The sequence below is a fragment of the Psammomys obesus genome, unplaced genomic scaffold (genome assembly GCF_907164565.1).
Source record: "Psammomys obesus unplaced genomic scaffold, mPsaObe1.curated_primary_1811, whole genome shotgun sequence".
Classification (NCBI taxonomy): Eukaryota; Metazoa; Chordata; class Mammalia; order Rodentia; family Muridae; genus Psammomys; species Psammomys obesus.
In genome coordinates this window covers 3,574,099-3,594,236 of record NW_026590062.1, presented here as the reverse complement: position 1 = coordinate 3,594,236, position 20,138 = coordinate 3,574,099, and the positions used below count along the sequence as shown (strand labels likewise).

At 50.8% G+C, this 20,138-nt stretch overlaps 1 protein-coding gene across 4 annotated transcripts; it reads right to left on the bottom strand.

Moving 5' to 3' along the window:
• Positions 1-289: 289 nt before the first annotated feature.
• Usp30 (ubiquitin specific peptidase 30) lies at positions 290-18,902 on the bottom strand. 4 transcript variants are annotated; one of them, XR_008719992.1, is made up of 14 exons: positions 18,733-18,902; positions 16,801-16,910; positions 15,501-15,683; positions 11,418-11,521; positions 8,277-8,375; positions 7,716-7,761; positions 6,513-6,607; positions 5,687-5,746; positions 5,246-5,332; positions 3,893-3,973; positions 3,579-3,798; positions 2,668-2,788; positions 1,886-2,272; positions 290-1,404 (listed from the first exon to the last, which is right to left on the bottom strand). XR_008719992.1 is itself a non-coding variant. In XM_055605901.1 (13 exons), the coding sequence occupies exons 1-13, from the start codon at positions 18,813-18,815 to the stop codon at positions 2,017-2,019; spliced, it is 1,545 nt and encodes a 514-aa protein (XP_055461876.1). In that variant the 5' UTR covers positions 18,816-18,902; the 3' UTR covers positions 290-2,016. The 4 variants fall into 4 exon arrangements, 3 of the variants coding, with proteins under 3 accessions (XP_055461876.1, XP_055461877.1, XP_055461878.1); XM_055605901.1 differs by having other exon boundaries at positions 290-2,272; XM_055605902.1 differs by having other exon boundaries at positions 290-2,272; positions 7,716-7,758.
• Positions 18,903-20,138: the final 1,236 nt, after the last annotated feature.

Here is a 20,138-nt window from a genome sequence, read left to right as displayed (position 1 = left end):
CCTAAAACCTACTTTTAATAGTCAGTACTTTGCATTTCTCTTTTTGCCTGAAGGAGTTGGTGTTTGCTTTACCCACAGAGCACACAGGAGGTTTAAAAAAAACCTAGACAGCGCCCGGTTCAGAAGGATGCCATGTGACATCCACAATAAAAGAACCACTAGGCCTGGCAGGCACTCATCTTTAACTGCATTTCTCAAGAGGCAGGGGCAGGCTATCGACACAGGATTGTGCGGGTAGCTGCCTGCACATATACCCTGTTTAAAAAGATTAGAACCCACCACTCCAGTGTTTCCTAACAAAACCGTCTTTATTGCTATAGTACACAGCAGATACAAAAGTGCTTTAGCAAATCCACACTCAGCAGCCTACAGTGTAACTCTAGCTTAACTTAAGTTTCTCCAGAAAGAAGCTACCTACTGTGAATAACTTAAACTAGAAATCGTCATTGGTTACTACCTAATAATTTATGAAATGAAGCACGTTTGCGCTCGATCAAGTTAACACATTTTCAGCCTTGGCTCACACCCTGGCCTCTGACCAGTGTCCCACACTAGTCCTTTCGGCCATCTCTCTTCCCCAGAAGGCCTCGGGATGAGTGCAGGACTGAGGACTGGAACCTGTAGCCTGGAGAATGCTCTAAGGTCACGAGTGATGGAGCACTGTGGTCACCTCAACCTGCAAGCCAGGCCTGCAGGGCCACCTGGGCTGGAGCAGGCGGTTCCGCTGTTCCCTCTGCAGGAGCTTTGGCGTGGAGGTCCAGCGCAGCAGTCTCAGCCTTGAGTCCTCAGGGTGCACGGTGAGACCCGATCATGTGGTCGATGCCTAGGCACATCTGGAATGTCTGCCAGCTTACGCCCACAGAAAACACGTCCTTGGCCTTACCTCAGTGACCTTGGATAGGTCCAGTTCCAAATCTTACATCAGAAGAGGGTTTGCATTTGGTTGTTTTTAATTACAAACTTAGCTAACACACAGGTGCTATTGTGCCATCAAGATTCCTCTATTCCTGGCTATCTGAGACTTGTCCTGAAAGGAAAGGCGGCCCGGTGTACTCTTTGCTTAACGAGGTCACTGGAGACACCCACATTTAGAATATGGTCCTAGAGTCTAACCGCAGGATGTATCAGCCTCAGTTCTGTCCAGTCGTGCTGCTTTCTTCCTCACTGTGGGCTCTGACTGAGAAAGCAAGGTCCAGAGAGACTGTAGCCCTGGGTCAGTGTCTTTCTTCCAAGCTCAGCTCTCAGGTCACCCTGCCCAGGTTCTTGCCTTATAAACCCTGTTGTGGGCAACAACTAACAACCTGAAGAGAGCCATCTTCTGCAGCAGGTCAGCAGGCAGCGCAGAAGCCCCAGCTTTGGAAGAGGTCACAGCCTCTCTCGTCCAGGGTGGGCTTGGCAAGCAATCTTGACAAAATAGAGAAGCGAAGATTACAAAAGGCATACCCAAAGGTGAGGAGCTGTTCTTGAGGTTTTTGGGAGGAGACAGGGTTTTATTATGAAGCCCAGGCTGGCCTGGAATTTGCAGTGATCCTCCTGCCACAGTGCTGGGATTCCAGGCATAAGCCACCATGCTGTTTAGGCATCCTTGAACTGTTCTTCTTAACTCTGAGGAGCTTGGAAGGTCAAGGGCTTTCCCAACATTGTGCCTGTGACTCTTAAGTCATGCCCGTTCTCACAATAACCGGAAGTGAAAGGCACTTTTTCTTCTGAATTGTTGCCTTTAATAATTTCAGTAATTGTTGTCAATGCTATTTATGGGCCTCCTTATTAAAAATAAAGATCTATGCTGAAATGTCAGGGATTAGACAAAGAAGACCCCTCTGAGAACACCTAGCATATTACACTATAGAAAAGGTGGCTTCTGGAATCTGATCCTTTAAATTACCTGTGTCAGATAAGATGCTCTAGACACAGAGGACGCCTTCTGGTACACCCTGGCGGCACTGTGTGGCACTGTCTCCGTGTGGAGCCTCTTCTCAGAATGCACAGGAGGCTGAGGGACTCGGGGCTGGCCTGTCACTCCTCAGACCTGTATTCCCGCTGCGCCCTGGGCAGAACTCGCTCATAAAACAGCAGGTAGGCGCTGGAGGACAGGACCTCCTGCAGGCTGGCCTTGCGGACGGTGTCGTCAGAGATCCACAGCCACTGATTGCTGGTTGACAGAGGGTTCTTGGCTGAAGGCGGTGACCGTCTGTAAGTGACAAAGTGTCCCGAGTGCATGTCTCCATGGTGGACGACAACTGCCATCAAGCGGAAGAGGTATGTGGAGGAGCTGGTGGGTGGAAAAAGACCAGTTGTTTACCACAGAACCAGGCCTTGCAGGCAGAGGCAAAGCTTAAAAGACCCCATGTGTTACACATACTATAGGTGAGTGTGATAGTTCATACAGCTCCATGCTTGAGCACGGCAGGATGAGTACTGACTTCGACACGTGCTTCCAACAGGGATCGCTAGGCTCTGCACTGGCTGCGCAGTGCACAGTCCCAGCAAACACCCCTTCACATTTCAACACGTGCACACACACATGCAGGTTTCATGCCCTTCCATAGTTTTTACTTTAAAAAGGTTTTCCATGTGGAGAACAATGGATTAACAATGTTACTCCAGGTGGAAAGCCTGACCTGGACACAGTGATTGGACAGTGGACTCAGCAGCTCTCCTCCTCACCTGTAGTCAGGAACCACTGGCAGAGGGAAGGCCATGGGTGAAGGCAGGGCTGGCAACAAAGATGGGGAGCAGGCGCCATTCATAAAAATCTGTGTCTTGGGGGGCCCTGGCTGACTCAGACCTGTGAGAGAAAAGGATCCAAGTTCACAGAGATGGACGGGTGACCTGTACACACAATTGGTTTTGAGTTTTGTTCAATTGCACAGGGTCATGCACTGCAGCCCAAGCTGGCTCTGAAATCCCAGAGAGGGTCAAAAGTCAAAAGGTCAAAGCAGTATGGTTGCCCCACACTGTCTCCCCACGCCTTTCCATCTGTGATAGCTTTTGTTGTTGTTGTTGTTGTTTCTGAGACAGAGTTTCTCTGTGTAGCCTTGTCTGTTCTGGACTCTCTTTGTAGACCAGGCTGGCCTTGAATTCGCAGAGATCCTCTTGCCTCTGCTCCCAAGTGCTGGGATTACAGGCGTGAAGCACTGCGCCTGGCTATGTGATAGCTTTTATTTTGTTTTCACATTGTGAAATGTACCATTATTACATGTATACATGCTACACGCGTGTGTGGAGGTCAGGAGACAGCATGCAGCCTGTTCTCTCCTTCCACCTTTCCGTGGCTTCCAAGGATCACGCCAACTTGCTGGCCGCATGTACTTTACAACCACATGTCTCATTACTATGTAAGTTTAGCTCTTTAGGCAATGCTGGCTGGGCCGCAGCTCAGGGAGAGCACTCGCCTGGTAGAAGTGAGGTGACTGGCTCCGACCTTTGTGGTGCACAGGAGAAACACCAAGCCCTTCCCTTCCAGCCCCCAACCCTGCTGCTTTGATGTTAACCAACCACCACACAGCCAGTGTGCCTGTCATAATCGCCAGAAGCGGGGACACCAAACTCTCTGTGCAGAGCCCCACAACACACACCTGGCTTTGGGGCCGCTTGTGTGTCCTGTAGTTCCAGGGCAGCCCCGAGGTTTTCAGTGGCTTTGGGGCCATGCTGACTGGGTTTGTGTCCCAGGAGGCGGTACTTATAGAAATCCATCATCAGGAACTCGTTGAACTGCACGTGCTCATGCCGCTTCAGGGGCGTGCCGTGGCTGGACCAGCTGAGCCGCTGGAGGTGGATGCAGAGGCACTGGGGCAGCTGTGGGCAGAGGGAAAGAAAGTGCTGGAGCAGTTAGGAGCTGACAGTCCCTCCGCCCCTCATGCATGCCGACCACATGCACAGGTGGACTCACCTTCCCTAGTTTTAACTGTTTAACGAAAGTGGTCCTCTGGTGCTCCACCTTCTCCCCATTCAGGGTTCCTTTTGCTTCAATCTGCAATAAAGCATCGGCATGAGTCCTCGGGGTCCCAGGAACTGACACCTACTGGAGCTTCCATCCGCAGCTGCAGGCTGGTCTCCCAGCTTCCCCTTAGTAAATAACAGGAGCCATGGAGGAAAGACAAAGTGGAAAAACCAATACTGAAGTGGGAAGTTCTTAGATTTTTAAGATTTCTATGGAGAGAGGGATAGAGAGCTCTGTCTCAGCAGTTTAGGGCACTTGTGGCTTTGGCAGAGGATGTAGGTTTGGTTCTGAGCACCCACACGGCTTACTTACAACCATCTATGACTCCAGTTCTAGAGGATCCAATTCCCTCTTCTGACTTCCATGGACACCAGGCACTCACATGGGGCACACACACACGTGCAGGCACAGCACTCATATACATAAATAACCCCAAAACCAATCCTATGTGCACTCCGAAGGCCTTCTCTTCCTCTTAACCCTGTGTGCTTCACTCAGGAGTCACACTTGAGTAGCTTCTGGGGACAATTCTGGACATCTTGGACCTCACTGCTCAAGAGAGCTTTAGTGGAGTCACCAGGCAGTGTGTGCTGATGGTGGGACTGGGGCAGAAGGCGGATCTCAGCGCCTGAAGCCGCTAGAGGTGCAGCAGCAGGCACATCTGCACATGGACACCAGAGGGCGTCCGTGAGCAGCATCTGTCCTGCCCTGCGGCTGCTCAGCAACCACCCCTGTAAAGCAAAACTCCCCATCAGGAGTGTGAAGGAAAGCTCCAGGTCCTGAAAATTCACAAGGATGTGCGAGGCTCAGGGAGGTCACTGGAACATCCCAAGAGGTTCTATCAATGGAACAACTGCAGGGAAAGAGGAGACTTTTCAGTGGCGCTGCCTGCAGGCTGAGCATCCACTCCGGGGATGCAGCTTCTGGGAGTCATCTACTGCACAAGTGGGCTGGTTGTGTTTGCTTGGTTTTGGCTTGTTTTTTTGGCTTTGTTTTGTTGTGATGCAGCGGCTGCATGGATTCACCCCTCCAGCCCCCAAAAGTCTACGTAACATCTCTTCTGGATTCGGAAGGAAGCCTGGCACAGGTGGGACGTATACATAAGACAAACGGGGATGAGAGAACTACACTGCGGTGCATATGTCTCAGCTCTATGCACAAAGCTTAGAGCTTTTCCTGTAAACACTGTGGGGGGAAAAAAAAGCTCGTCTGGAGACAAAGCTGTAGGCAGCCACTCTGCAAGCTATGGCCAGGACGGCAGTGGCTAGTGTCGGGCAGAAGGTGACACTGTGTAACACATACCTTCGTGCAGTTGTCACACACCACATCTCGCACAGACTCTGACGAGATGAAGTGATGGAGGCAGAGGTCCAGGGTCAGTGGGTGCCCCTAGAGCAGGAGCAAGCAGTTAGAAGAGCTCACAGGAGGGCTCCGCTGACCCCATGACAGGTGGCAGGCAACCTCCCAGGGCTGGGCTGTGCAGCACACGGCATCCAGCTTTGCAGGCACACCTGCACACGGAGCTATCTCAGAGTCTGAGATCCGTGCATGATGCTCGAGTGTCCAAAATGGAGATGGCGTCACCTCTCTCCCACCATCAGGCCCTTATCTCAGAGGTAAAACAGCCTAGCCAGCCACAGGTCTGAATGACACTTACTACCTGGGCCGCATAAGATGCCTCAAAGCCCCTTGGACTGAAAGGTGTCCAGAATAGATCCAAATAAACCACAGATCGGTACATACCCAAGTGGCAGCTGGAATGCTGAGAGAAAGGCTGTCAAAGGTATCAAATCGAACAGGGCTCTGAAACAAATATTGCAGAAAACCCAGAGAGCTCAGATTCAAAAGATGGAGCAGCTTAGTGCTCATATCCAGACGTTAAATCAACACAGTGCAACACAACGCACAACGTTAATCAGTAGCATGAAGACAGTCCGAGAGTGTGCTCCTGGCCCAGAAGCTGGGGGATTTTTAAAAATATCCTAAGAAACTGCTACCAACGACCAGGATTTCCATCAGTGCCATTGAGAACACCAAAAACAGGAGTAGCTGAAGCCTATGGAGTCCACAGACAACTATGGATGTCCACGGAGTGAAACTGTGTAAACAACAGTAGCACAGCCAGGCACAGATGGCCACACTGTGTTAGGAAGCATCCCTGGGGAAGGTGACGGGTGGCTCAGGCCTGCAAGCCCTGGAAAAGCTCTAAAAGCAGGACCATTTGGATGGCCAGAGATGGGAGGAAATCGGCTCCTTCCTTCCACCCATCTTGCCTGACCTTCTTCCTATAAAATGCTCTCTTTGCACTGTATTGAAATTTTTCAATAAAAAAGGTTTGAACCCTCAAATGCAAAGGAAAAGCCCCCTCGCACTCATCAGATCTGCCCTGTCATCATGAGCAGACAGACCTCAAACTTAGGACCTGAAATCCTGCGACTGACAGCAGCTCTGCTGCTCTCGGGGCAGATGGCCCTACCCTACAGCTAGTCCCCACTCCCTGGGCCCTCTCCAGCACCCTGACTTAAGCATAGCCCCCTGTAATGTCATGGATGGACATGCAGTCACTTACTTGGTGCTCACAGTGTTTGCAAACCATGTTACTGGTGAGTCTTCCGTGGAAAGGGTGTTGGGACTTCCAGTGATTGGACGTGGGGTGAGGAGAGTCTAGAATGCAAAGCACCTTTTGACACATCACATCACCTGGGACCCACAACCTCACCCTCAGTACAGAACAAATACTCCTCCTCAAAGAAAACGTTGCTATGTCGTACAGCAAGGCCTTCCCTGTGCATTTCCAGTCTCCATCCTCACGGAAAAACCTTAAGGCCTCTGAATATGTCATGTACTGTGGGAGCAGACCCTGAAGGATGCTATGTAAGACCTACAGATGCGTGCCAACTGTTTAGAGAGGGCAGAGGGAGGCACAGGTGGTCCATGAAGCAAGGTAAGCTCTGGAAATAAGCTGAATAAACAAGCTCCAGAGAACTGATTGCCCCTTGACTAGGATGAGGTTAGTGCACAAACGCTTGTGGGAAACACTGAGTGAGGTCGAGTCTGCTTACTAGTCATGTGACCAGGAGAGTCATTTCATCTCTCCACCTAACCTCTCTTTTTGAGAAAGAAAAATATGGTCCCAGGCTGACCTGGTACTCCCTATGTAGCCATGCTAGCCCCAAAAAATCACAGTAAATCCTCTTGCCTCAGCCTCTCAAGTGCAGTGTTACAGGCGTGAGCCTGACTTGGCTTCTGGGAACTTTAGCTGGTGGAACAGAGGTAACCGCCCCAGAATCAGTGTGAGGTCTGGTGAGAAGCTGTGCTGCCCTGCTGCTGCCTGGGACCCGCCTGACTACACACCCCCAGAGGATGTGCTGACTTCAGGTCTCAAGAAAACAAAGACTTCTCAAGAGAGCTGACACTCTGTAGAGAAAGCTGGCCAAAGTAGACATGCTGAAGGAAGGACAGATTCTGTTTACTGACTTTTTCCTAGGACCTAAGATTCAAGCCAGGGAAAAGCCTTTGTCTGCAGTAAGAGGAAGTGGTAGGAGGAACCTGAGTTGGGCTGAGGTTGGAGAGCTCAGAAGCACTCATTCAAAGATGTTCCCAGTCCTGAGCAGGTGCTTGCAGGCCCAGCACAGGCCTGGCTCAGGCCCAGCTCAGCCCTGGCTGGACACCACCAGCAAGAGAGACAAGGGCAGCACACTCCTATCTAAAGGGCATACCTTTCGTTTTCATGCCTTCAAAAATACACACTTTATTAATCAAAAATTACTACCTCTTGTGTGGTACGTGACTTGTCTGGGAATCATTTCTGACTGCTGCTGTAGGGAGAAGAGAGAGAGACTGAAAACCCGACTGCAGCCCATTTAACCGCCCTCACCTCCCGGGAATCTTACAAGTTTCTGGGCCAGCTGCATCAAACCCAACATTCTCCACAGCCCACCATCCTGAAGGTGGCACTGACCCACCTTCTAGTTGGTTTCTGCATGAGTTCCTTCATGGTGGCCACAAAAACATGCTCTTCTCTCTGGGGTATGTTCTCCCCACCACCACCAGTCAAGTGTTATCACCTCCCTAAACATTACACGGTCACAGGGACATGAGCACAGAGAACCCCGTGGTCCTTGCTCCTCTCTACCGCAGGGAGAAACAAGCCATTCACTCCTGGAGCACAATCCAGGCTGAAGCAATGAATCCTCTTAAAGAGCCGGCCACCCAAGGGAAGCGTCCTGAGGTCTGCCAGCCTCACACCCTCTGCTCAATGGCTCTTCCATTCTCGTGAGCACCTTGCTAAGACTCATGTCCTGTACTGACACACTGATGCTGGCGACATTACCTCCAGGGAGTGTACATCAAACAGATGAGTGACTCGAGGCTGGCGGTCCTGCTCATCCTCCAGTGATGAGGTGATGACATGGAACAACTCGTGGGCATCCTATCAAAGGACAAAGTTTCCTGCACAGAGGCTCATGAGGCAAAGCCAGGTCAGAACCCAGGCCATGTGCAGCACACAGACCTGACCCTCACCGGGCAGACTGCTTTCTGTTTTCTCAGGCTCCCAGTCAATGGAGGAGACCTGCAGCTAACTCCAGGGGGTGATTGCTGTAGAAAACCCAGCAAGATGAACACAACACAAAATTAAATACCTCAAGCTTCTCAGTACAGCAGTAGTACTGAGCACATTCAGAGGCTGTACAACCAGCACCACCATCCATTCCCAGCTGAGACTCCAGACCCACCAGACACTAACCTGCACCCACTCCTGACACCACCTCCTGCCCTCAGTAGTCTGATAGCACATGAGGAAGCACAGCGCCACTACTGTCCTGCTTCTGAGCCACAGCATTCCTCTGAGCACTGTCCTCAGTTCATCCACAATGCAGCATGTGGCAGAGTTCTGTTCCTTTAAGGCCTATAGTGCAGTGTATAAAAATTTTGTTTGGGAAGATGGAGAGATAGCTAAGTGGCTAGGAGCACCAGCTGCTCTTGCAGGGGACCTGGGTTCAGTTTCCAGCACCCACACGGTGGCTCACAGATACTTGTAACCTTAGCTTCAGAGGATTTGAGGCCCTCTTCTGGTCCCCATGGACACCAGGCACACATGTGGTACACATCAGGCAAAATACTAAACAGATAAATAACAATAAATCTTATAAAGTGTTGCTGTTGTTTGGGCTGAAGATGCAGCTTAGTGGTTGGGAGGGGAAGCCCTGGGCTCAGGGAAAGGAAGGTCCGCCCTCGTCTCTTCGCCCACTGGTGGGACTTGCAGTGCTCTGTTGGCTTCTGTGAGGGATTCACGTGTATGAACGCACAAATGCCTACTTCTCTGCTTGCAATTTTTCGAACTCACCCAGAAGTGGCAGTACTGGGTCCCATGGCAGCATGTGCCTCAAAGGATCTACTTGAAAGACCTCCTCTCCAAAGCTGGGGGCTGCTCAGCTGCTCTGTGGCTCCATCTCTCCCTCTCCCAGGTTCTGGGCCCTGAGGCGTCTTACCACATATGTTTGCAGTGTGATTTAAACTGGTAAGAGCAGATCCCATATCTGAGCTTAGCTTTAGGCCAGAGTAATCAGCTCTTTCAGTTTTTATTTATGTTTGGCTTTCCAGTGCTGGTGATGAAAGCCAGACCATGTATATGCCAGACAAGCTCTGGACAGTGAGCTAACCCAGCTTCTGAGTGAGGCTCTGCAAGGTCCACACCCAGCTCTGCCGGCCAGCTCTACAGCAGAAAAGGCCCCCACCCCACCTGTGCACAAGGCCTTCTAGAAGAGAATGAGGGCTCCACGTGTTCCCAAGAACCCTTGCCTCAATGACAGCTCCAGGCCTGCTTCTGTATTCCTACAGCACGCCAAGCTCACTCTAGCCCCAGGCCTGTCCTGCCCTTCACCTGCCTCCCACTCCCCTTCCATCCTTCAGGCCACTGGTGCACTATTCACGGCCCCACAGCCCCTATGTGCACCCTACTGGGCTACAAGTGCTAGCCCAAAAGCAGGTGTAGAAGACACCATTAGCCAACAGCATAGCTCAGCTCTGTCAGGAAGGAGAAGCAACCAAGAGCCGGCTCTTGCAATAAGCTCAGGCAGACTGTGTGCCAGTCTGCCAGCTACCTGGACCCTGAGGAAAGGGGCAACACTGCAAAGAGGGTGGAGACCTAGTGTGAGCTTCAATGCCAGACCATTTCAGTCCTGGCTCTGCCCTGACACAGCAGATGACAGGGCACATGACTCCTTACAGGCCTGTCATGGGGCTGCAGTCAGGTAACACATATGAATGACTGAGCCCAGGACATCTCCTGTGGCTCCTGATTTAGACACAGAATGGCTCTGGAGTGACTAGATGGCCAGACAGTGCTAATGTGGGCAAGACCAAATTCAGACAGATGCTCTGCCTGTTTCAAGGGCAAGAGACTAACAGATGCTCCCTCTTCCCTGTGGCTCCATCTCATCAACTCCTGCGCACTGACCATCTGGGAACAAGTCCCAAAGCTGGCTTGTCTTAAGTAGGTCCTTGACAGAAGAAGGGTGGGACTTAGAAAAAGTAATAGTGTCCTTGGAGACTGACCTGAGAGTCACTGTCTCAGGTGAGACACGGGGAAAGACAGCTGAGTCAGTCCAGTAGCTGAGAGTCACTTCCAAATGGAGATGGAAACACATTCTAGCACACAGTGCAGCTAGCAAGATAAACCTCCACAAAGACGCACATCAGCCACTTTGTGTTGGAACATGGCACAGGGCTTCAGATTGGGGAGGAACAGGAGATAATCTGTAAGATCACAGGGTGAAGCCCCTCCCTCTCCAGCCCATGTGGAAGAGTCTCTGCAGGGCTGCCTTCCTTTCCTCAGCTCAGCGACTGGATGGTGACAGCACACACAGCCTATACAAAGCAGGCCCAGGCCACCTGGAGATGCAGCTGGGACAGATGTGTGTGGGGCCAGGGAAGCTGCAGCATCTCACTGCTAGGACACAGTCCTGCTGGCCTCAGCCTTGGAGTGGCTCTGGGAAGCAGTGGGCGGGAGGGCAGCATGCCAAACTAAAAGAGCACAGTGAAGTTGCAGAAGGGAAGGGCAGTGTCATGAATGGAGCCTGATGGCTGTGAAGGGCAACCTATTCAAGGCCTGCAGATGGATCTTCTAAAGCAAGGGTAAGGGCTGAAAGAGGGCATACATGAACCTCTGGTTTTCTCACAACCTGAGTGCAAAATCAGTGGAAAGCCAGGAGTTTTTCCCTTTTGGCCACTGTTTCCTGCCCAGTGCCAGCATCTACCCACTAAGTGGCAGGGAGTACTGTGCCCTCTCCAAGCAGGACGGCAGTGAGACCCTAGTGCTCACACAGATGTCTCAGAAAAGCAGGACCTGCAACAAGGAGAGCACTTGCCAGGCCCATGCCAGGCCCGGGCTTGGTCTCAGCGGTGTGTGCATGCACCCCCAGCCCCGGGGGAAAGGGCTCTGCGAGCTCAGCCTGCTGTCTGGAGCACTCACCTGCTCTTCAAAGGAGGAAATCTGCCACCTGTACATCCTTAGGACATCCAGGAGGCAGCTGGCATCTAAGACCTCATCCTCAGTGACTTCCTGGCAGGACAAAGCTGGGCAGGAAAGGAAGACAACAAGAGTCAGTGTTAGCCCAACCGGAAACACTGTGCAGTGCGGCAGGCAGAGGGGACAACACTGCCAGCTCCCTGGCGTCCTTTGGAGCCTCACACACTGCTGAGTCAGCAAGGATGCACCTCATGTTTGATGAATGAATCTAACATTTCAGGAAGCTACAAATTACCATCACTGGTAGAGTGATGCTGTGAGTCAGCTGCGTGTGGCCTGAACTCATAATTCTCCAGGGAGAAGGGCACTCACTAGTAGGCCAAGCCTAGACCCAGCATGGAATTCCTCTCCCCAGAGCTCTGCTCTTCTCAGCCTTTGCTCATACCTAAGAGTTTCTGACACCAGGTGCTGAAGGAGCAGGTGAATAAAAAAACCCAGCTAACAAAAACGAAAGTTGGGCTGGCATAGTGCTCGGGCCAGTCCTAGCTACTAAGGATGTTGAGGTGGAAAGATTTCTTGACCCCAGGAATTTGGGACCAATCCATAATAAGATCCCATCCAAATACAAATAACAATGAAAGTTGGATGGGCTAAGGATTCATGGTTCTGTCTAGGCCAAGGGTCAGCCCCTTTTCCCTCAGAGAAGTATGCTTGTCACAACTACTCCGCTCTGTGCATGAAGCACAGGTGCAGCCACAGAAAAACTACACACACAGCCTGGGTGCTGAGAAAGCTTCGCCAGCAAGACAGGCAGCTCCAGGGCTGATCCGAAGGGTTTCAGGGCACTTGTTGCTCCATCATGAGGCCTGAAGCACCTGTAACTCCCTGAGCCATCTGGCGCCCTCTCGTGGCCTCCAGGGATACCCATACAGATGCACACAAACACATAAGCAATAAAAATACATCTAGGCTGGGTGTGGTATGGCACAACTTTAATCCCAGCACTCAGGAGGTAGAGGCTAACGGATCCCTTTCAGTATGAGGCCAACCTGGTCTACTGAACTCCAGAAGAGCCATGGCTACATGGTGAGACCTTGTCTCAAAAACAAACAAAACCAACACAGAGCCCTAGACTGGCCCCGGCCACAGAGTGCTGGCTGTCATTCTGATTGGAGGATTCCCACAGCACCAAGCAGGAGGCCAGTGTTGCTCAAGTGGGATGAAGGAAGGGTCTGCTGTCTCGGGGCCCACTTCAGTGGGCCACACATAACACAGGGAGGCCCTTTCTCCCCCTTGGGGTGCTGCGAAGGCCTGTGAGAGTCCTCACACTTTGGGCTGACTCTGGAGGGTGGGAACACTGCCCACCTCCTGCCCACTGCAGCCCCACCTGAGCTGGAGGGGCAGGACATGGGGCAGCTACCTCAGCAGCACGAGGGGAGCGCGTTGGCCTGCCCTTTCACCCTCCAGGACAAAGGCCACAGAACTAAGAAAGGACCCACACACCTGGGAAAATCTCAACGTCTCCTTTAACACGACTGCCTGAAACAATATGAAGCTATCTGGCAGGGTCACTGGCAGTTTCATAACCCACCACCAACAGTACATCTCTTCCACTTCTACCCAAAGAAACATGTTACTGTGCACAAATGGCCACATGCAGTGATGCTTGCTGCAGCATGGATTACAGACACCAGTGAGCTACAAAGCAAGTATGGTCACTGGCCACATATATGAAGCACCATGGCGGCAGAGACCTCTCAGCAGCTAAGAAAGCGGGTGCTTTTCCAGAGCACTCAAGTTCAATTCCCAGTACCCACTGGGGCATCTCACAACCACCTGTATGTCTAGCTCCAGGGGACCCAATGCCCTCTTCTGGCCTGCATGGCACCCACATACCCATGGCACACATATACACATCCATTTTTAAAAGAAAAAAATTCTAATAAACTAACAACAAAACCCCCAAACAACCCAACTCAGAGGCAGAGCCTTGAGCAGCCATTTCTCCAAAGACAATGGCCAACAGGAAGATGAAGAGCTGCAGTGCCCACTCATCATCAGGAAAATGCCAACACCAGGAAAAACAGCACGTCATATGCACGCTTATATGTAGGTGTGTGTCTGCGGAAGCCAGAGTTCAATGGCGAATGTCTTCCTCTACACTCTGCACCATCAATTTTGAAGCTGACATCTCACTACCCCTGGGCACTCAGACTGGCTAGACAGGCTGGCCCCTGAGCCTCGGGGCACCTCCTGCCTCTGACTCACATTGCTGGATGCCAGCATGCGCGCCCAGCCCTTCACGTGGGGCTGGGGTCCCAGCGCAGGCTTGAGCAGCAGCACTCCCGCTAGGCCTTCTCAGGATCTTGCTTCTGACGGTGACAGAGCTGAGTGTTGCGGAAGGCAGCGGTGCGGTTTGTTTTCTTAATGTCTGTTAACCATCAGTGATGGTATAGCATGGAGACCGCCTCTGTGTTAGCCTTTCTCCTGGAAAGCAACTGCTATCTCTAAAGCTCTCATGTCACTCACATGAAATCATGTCATATTTTCTTCCCTATTCCTTTTACCTTAACCTCATAAGTTCTCCCAAATGAAAAGAAAAAAAAGCTGTGCTAAAAGTGGCCCTGCTGAGGCTGGAGGATGGCTTGGTGGTTAAGGGAAATGGCTGCTTCTCCAGAGGTCCTGAGTTCAAATCCCAGCAACCACAAGGCATCTCACAACCATGCATAATGGGAACTGATGCCATCTTCTAGCCTGCAGGCATTCATCTAGACAAAGCCCTTATATACATTAAATAAATAGATAAATAAATAAATAAAATAAAATACAGCTTAAAAAAAAAAAAAGTGGGCCCGCACGGCGGTGTGCCACAGGCTCCTTAGCCTTCTGCCAGGCACCCACAGCCCTGGGTGTTTGGGCAGCTGCTGGAGACCTTGCATGTACCCTGTGGTATCTATATTTTAGCAGATGCCATCAAGGACAGTTCAATAGTAAAACACACACAAACACATACACACACAACTGAGTTTAGGATTGGCCAGGTGGCGTGGCAGGGAAGAGCGGTTGCCACAGGTCTAACGAGCTGAATTTCGTCAGGAAGCCAAGGGGTGAAAGAGAGCATGGACCCCCACAGGATGTCCTCTAACCTCCACATATGCACCATGGCATGTGGGTGCAGCCCACACACACATATACAGACAAGTAAGTGTGAAACGTCTTTGCTTGTAGATTTAGTTCACGAAGTTGGATAGATGACTTAGGCTCCTGGGCCCAAGGAATGACTCAGTGTTGAGAAAGTTCGGCTGCACTCTGAGAGCCCTCAGGCTCAGTTCCCAGCACCCATGTGTGCGGCTCCCAAGGATCTGGCCTTCACAGGCGCTCACATACATGTGGAATAAACTCACACAGAAGTGCAAATGAAAAATAAATCCCCACATCTTTCCCAGACACTAAATGTGGCCAGAAGATAGATCACCAGGCCTGAAGGTACTGGCCATATTGCAGGGGCTTACTGGGTGGTTCCAAAGCACATTCAAGAAAGGTCAAACCAAGTTCCACCAGTCAGCAATACAACACGCTCAGCCCGGCTAACCGTGCCAGCCCTGGAATTTGCTTTTTAATCTTTTCTGATAGGCAAAAAGAAACAAAACCCAAGAACCTTTATTTGTATTTCTTTTGTGAATGATCTTGTTTCTTGGGCCAAAACACTCACTTCTTTTAAAACTTATAGTTGCAGTACTTGTGTGGTAGTGTTTTGTTTTGTTTTGTTTCCCCTTAAAAGCTGTTATGAAACGTACAGGTTTTTTAAATAAATGGTACCATTTTTAATTAAAAAACAAAAATGTGGGGCTGGTGAAATGGCTCTGCAGGTAAAGGCGCCTGCCCCCAAATCTCACAGAGTTCAGCCTCAGGACCTTTCTATGTGTGCCGTGAACACACAAATACAACTGTTTTCTAAATCTGATTGTGTGTCTTAGGTTCTTAGTGCATGACCCCTCCCTCGCAAGGTCTTTTCTATAAAGAGGCTACTAAGCCCTTCCTGTCACCAAGACGCTGAAGATGCACGCCCCTCCAGTCCACATTTACCTTTCAGGAGGTTCAGCAGTGTCAAGGACAGGCACTGGTGTGTGTGTGGCCCCTGCTGGTCCCTGGGGTACTGGGTGGTAAAGTCTTCCAGCCACTTGACGAATGCGGGGCAGGCAGACAGGCCCTGAAGCAGCGAGTTCAGGAAGCACGTGTTCCCCAGGTTGACCAGGCCAGGCACAAGCCCTAGGGAGGATTCAGGCAAGGAGAGGACAGCGCATCACACGGGGCGACCTTCTTTTCTCTCCCTCCTGGGACCCGGCGTCTCTGCATGGGAGCCTTCAATTGGCATTCCAACCCGAACGAGCCTAGGGCACTGGACATGGCATGCTGCAGACTGAGCCACGGAACAGGCCTATCCTGCCTGCTCTCTGAAACCCTTCAGGTGCATAAAGGCAGTGAGCATGCCTCCTCTGTCACTCTGGTGCTCTCCTGGACTCTCTCCATCAGCTGGAGAACAGTGCCTCACACAGCTGGCGACTGAGCTGCCTCTGGGGACAATGTTTTGTTCTTGCCATGGTGACAGAGAAAGACACTGACTCTGTTCAATCAGTCTGCAGAGATAGCAGCACTGGCTCACGAGATGTCCTCTTTTCCTCTTCTGCCAAAATGCAGGAGCTCAGTGCACAGAACATGCGCTTGCCTCACCTCAGAGCCTCCTGCCCCAGGATCCTGAGTGCTAACAGAAGTGCGTGCAACCAAGCCTTGTTGAGAAAATGTTTACTATGACATTCCCTTGAAAATACATAATGAGCTTCTCTGCAGTCATTCCCTTGCTTAGCAAGGGTTGGATTTTATAAGACTTTACTACCTCCTCTCCCCTTTTCCCCTTCTTCCCTCCTTTCTCAGAGAAACCACTGATGTGATGTCATCAGTCAGCTGCAGGACTGAAAATACCATCACACATTAATGAGAACACTAGACAATTGAGCCACTTGAAACAAAATCACAAAGCATGTCTTTCTATCACTCTCCCATCCCCCACTTGAGATGGGGTCTTGCCTGTGCAACCCTGCCTGGCCTGGTACTTGCTATATCACACAGGCTGGAGTCAAACTCACCGCATCCTCTTGCTCCAGAATCCTGACTGCTGGCAGTACAGGCATGAGCCAGCAGCCTGGCTAAAAGCATGTCTTAAAATCACCTGCATGAAGGTGCTAAAAAAGAACCTTCCCACCACACGGTGGGAAGTGGGGCTTCGTAAAGTTCCACTTCACAGACCGCAGTCCTCGCTTTACAGATGAGTCGCCAACCACCCAATCCCCAAAGGTCCAAAGACCGAAATGCCGAACCTCATGCTTACCTTTTCTCCGCTTCTTCCTTTCTGTAATGGGACCCCAAATAACATATATTCCCGCTGCAAGGGCAGCAGCAATCCCACCTATCACTCCCCAGTTCTTCATGACTTTATATCTGAAAGAGAAAAGACTGTACTGTCATTCTGTCTCACAGAATGTGGGTACACAGACACTGGCCGGGAGACCTATCAACCAGCAAGCTTGAAACCTAAAGTAATAAGCATCAGCAACCATGTGTCTTGGAGATCGGGTGCCTAAGCACTAAGATGGGCAACTGGGGGTTGTGGGGTGGGGTGACCCTGGGAGTCCTCTTCATCACTCTACCTCACTCATTCAGGCAGGACCTCTCACCTGAATTCAGCAGGGCCAATCAGACTCCCATGCTCTCCCTGTCCAGGGCAGGAAATGTGCAGGCTGCCTAGTGTTTACAGGGCTTCTGGTGACCTTACCTTGGGTCCTCATACTTGCTGCTTGTGCAACAGGCACTTGAACACCTGAACCATCTCCCCAGGCTATCCCTGCTTATTTATTTACCTATTTACTTGTTTTTTGAGACAGAGCTTCCCTCAATCATCCAGACTAGCCTTGAACTCACTCTGTAGCTCAGGCTGGCTCTAAACTCAACAGTTCTCCTGTGTCACCTCCTGAGCAAGTAGAGTGTTAGAGCTGTGGCCTGGCTTTAGAAATAGATTTCTCTTTGAGAGTATTGAACAGTACACCAGGAGAGCTTCCATATATTCATAAAGTTAAAGATTTCTTCATTTCAGGCTTGGCTTGAACACCTGTATTCCTGTACTACAAATATGAGAACTGCAGTAGTGATTCAAAACACGCTCTTATACAGTTCTGTATCTCCAAGTAAGACAAACCACATATATGTGTAACATGTACCCAAATACATCTTACATGTGGATGTGTGTAATTCATTTTTACCTAATGTTTGGAATGTATGAAGTTGATTTCCCCCCTAGTACCAGGGACTGGACCTAGTGCCTTATGCATGATAGGCAATCTACCACTGAGATACATCCCTCATCCTGACTACAATCCGGATCTCAGCTAAATAAACACTCACTGAAAAGCATCACTAGTGACAACAGTAATTGTCAGACAATGGCCAGCATTCTCCTACATCATAGCTAATCATGAATTTCAAATTAATTTTGTTCTTCTAGGATGAGTCCATAAAAGGAAAAAAAAGGAAAAAAAAAAAAAAAGCAGTCTGCTGGGGGAGGCCAGTGACCGTACACCCACCTGGTATACACTCAACAAGGGAAACTGAGGCACAGTGTTGACTGACTAGTTCCTCTACAGACAGGAACTATCATGAGGAGAGTACGATGGCCTGAGAATGAGAAGACTAAGCTGCCGAGCCCTGCTCTCAGGTCAGCTGTTTAGGACACAAGGCCTATTCAAGGCTTATTTGCCACCGGGAGAATGAGGGCACTGGTCAGGACAGCCACTGGGGACTTCCAAGCTGGATAAGACGCTGTTCGATCTGTTCCAGTATCCAAGGAAACCAACCCAAGCAACAGGTCCCAGCAGTCAGGGTGAGCAATGGGGGTGTGGCCCCAGGCCTTGGGAAGATAGACATGGACAGGCTGGGGTACAGACAGGGATCCTAGCAGGAACGAGGAGCCTGTCAGGCTTAGCAGTTGAGGGGCATCCGTAGCTTGGGGACCTGCGTCTGGGACGCAGAAGTGAGAATTCTCAGCAGGGCAGAGGTGGGACACTGGCATATGACAAACTGAGGGCGGCGTACAGGCCTGAGGAGAGTGTGGGCGTGGGGACCGGGTGTGGGGTCACTGCGAAGGGCTGTGGGGCCTCGCAGGCCGCAGCCACTGCAGGGACGAGAAGGCGACGCTGGGCCGCGGCCTGTCCGGGCCAGCTCGGCGAAGGCCTGGAGGCCTTGGGCCCGCCACCCTCCACCCGCTCACCTGACGGCCGCCCCGGTGCGCAGGAAGCGCTGGAGGGCCTTGTCGGCCGCCGTCCTCGCCGCCTGCGCCCGGGAACTCAGCATCGCGGCCGCCGCCGCCACCAGCCGCCGCCTCTTGCGGCTACGGCGTAATGAGGATCCCAGTGCGCGAGGTTTCCAAAGTGGTGGAACCCGCGGTCGCCACCCGGCCTCTGCCGGGGAAGGCAGAATAACGGACCGGAAGTTGCTCCCACCGGACTGCAATACTGAACGGACGCCCTCTCCCGGTTCCTTTTCCCTTAGCAACCGCGGCCTGATTCGTTGCTAAGGGAGGCTTCCGGGGCTTCAAAGCTATGAGCATTCGCATTTGCTGAGGTTTCATTCACAAATGCAGACGCTCCGCCTTCAGGACAGAGCTCGGGTCGTGTTTTCGTGTGGAGAGGCTGTTATTAAATTGGCAATTTAAAAACGTAGATGGTTCCATCTTTGGTTTAAAAAAAGAAAAGAAAAGAAATGTGGGGCTGGCGAGATAGCTCTACCGGTAAAAGCACCTGCCCCCAAATCTCACAAGCTGAGTTCAGTCCCTAGGATCGGATGGTAGAAAAGAACCAAAGCTGTCCAGACCTTCCTGTGTGCGCTGTGGTGCGCGCGTGCGCACAAATACACAAACACACGCATACATACTCGCACATATATGTCCACGCACGCACACACACATACACACATGCACATTACAAGCATGCTCACACATATACACATACATGCAACGCACACACGTGCACACCATACACACACATACACACCCACACACATACATATATACACACAAACACATACACTTGAATGCACACGTGCACAGACATACATGCATATACACATGGACAAACAAGTGCACACACACACACACACACAAGCAGTAAATTAAAATGCAATATCTTAGAAAGCTGTTTCTATTAGGTTCATATGAAGTCCTACACAGTCCCACACAAATGTTTGTGGAATCGCTCTTCAAGACAGCAAAACATGGAAACAAACTAGATACTTATCAGCTGATAAAGCTCTCTGTCATACATTTAATCAATCAATCAATCAGTGTGTTAGAATTTTTGGCTTCCTGTCTGGCACGAGGACGTTGCTGTACAACAGATGCTTACACTTTCTCTTCTCAAAACCGAACTGTGTAGGTCAAGCCACTGTCCCTTTCCCTCTTCTGCTCTAGTAACTACCGTTCTGTTTCTGATCCTGTACCAAGTAATGGGATTATAGATTTATATGATAATTCTCTTTATGTTTTAGACACTTCTATATTGTCTTCTATACCAACTGCACCATTTTTAGCCAATTAAAAAATTATTACATTTATTTATTGGGAGGCGTGTGTCATGACATACACATGGAAGTCAGAAGACAACCTGAGGGCTTCGTTCT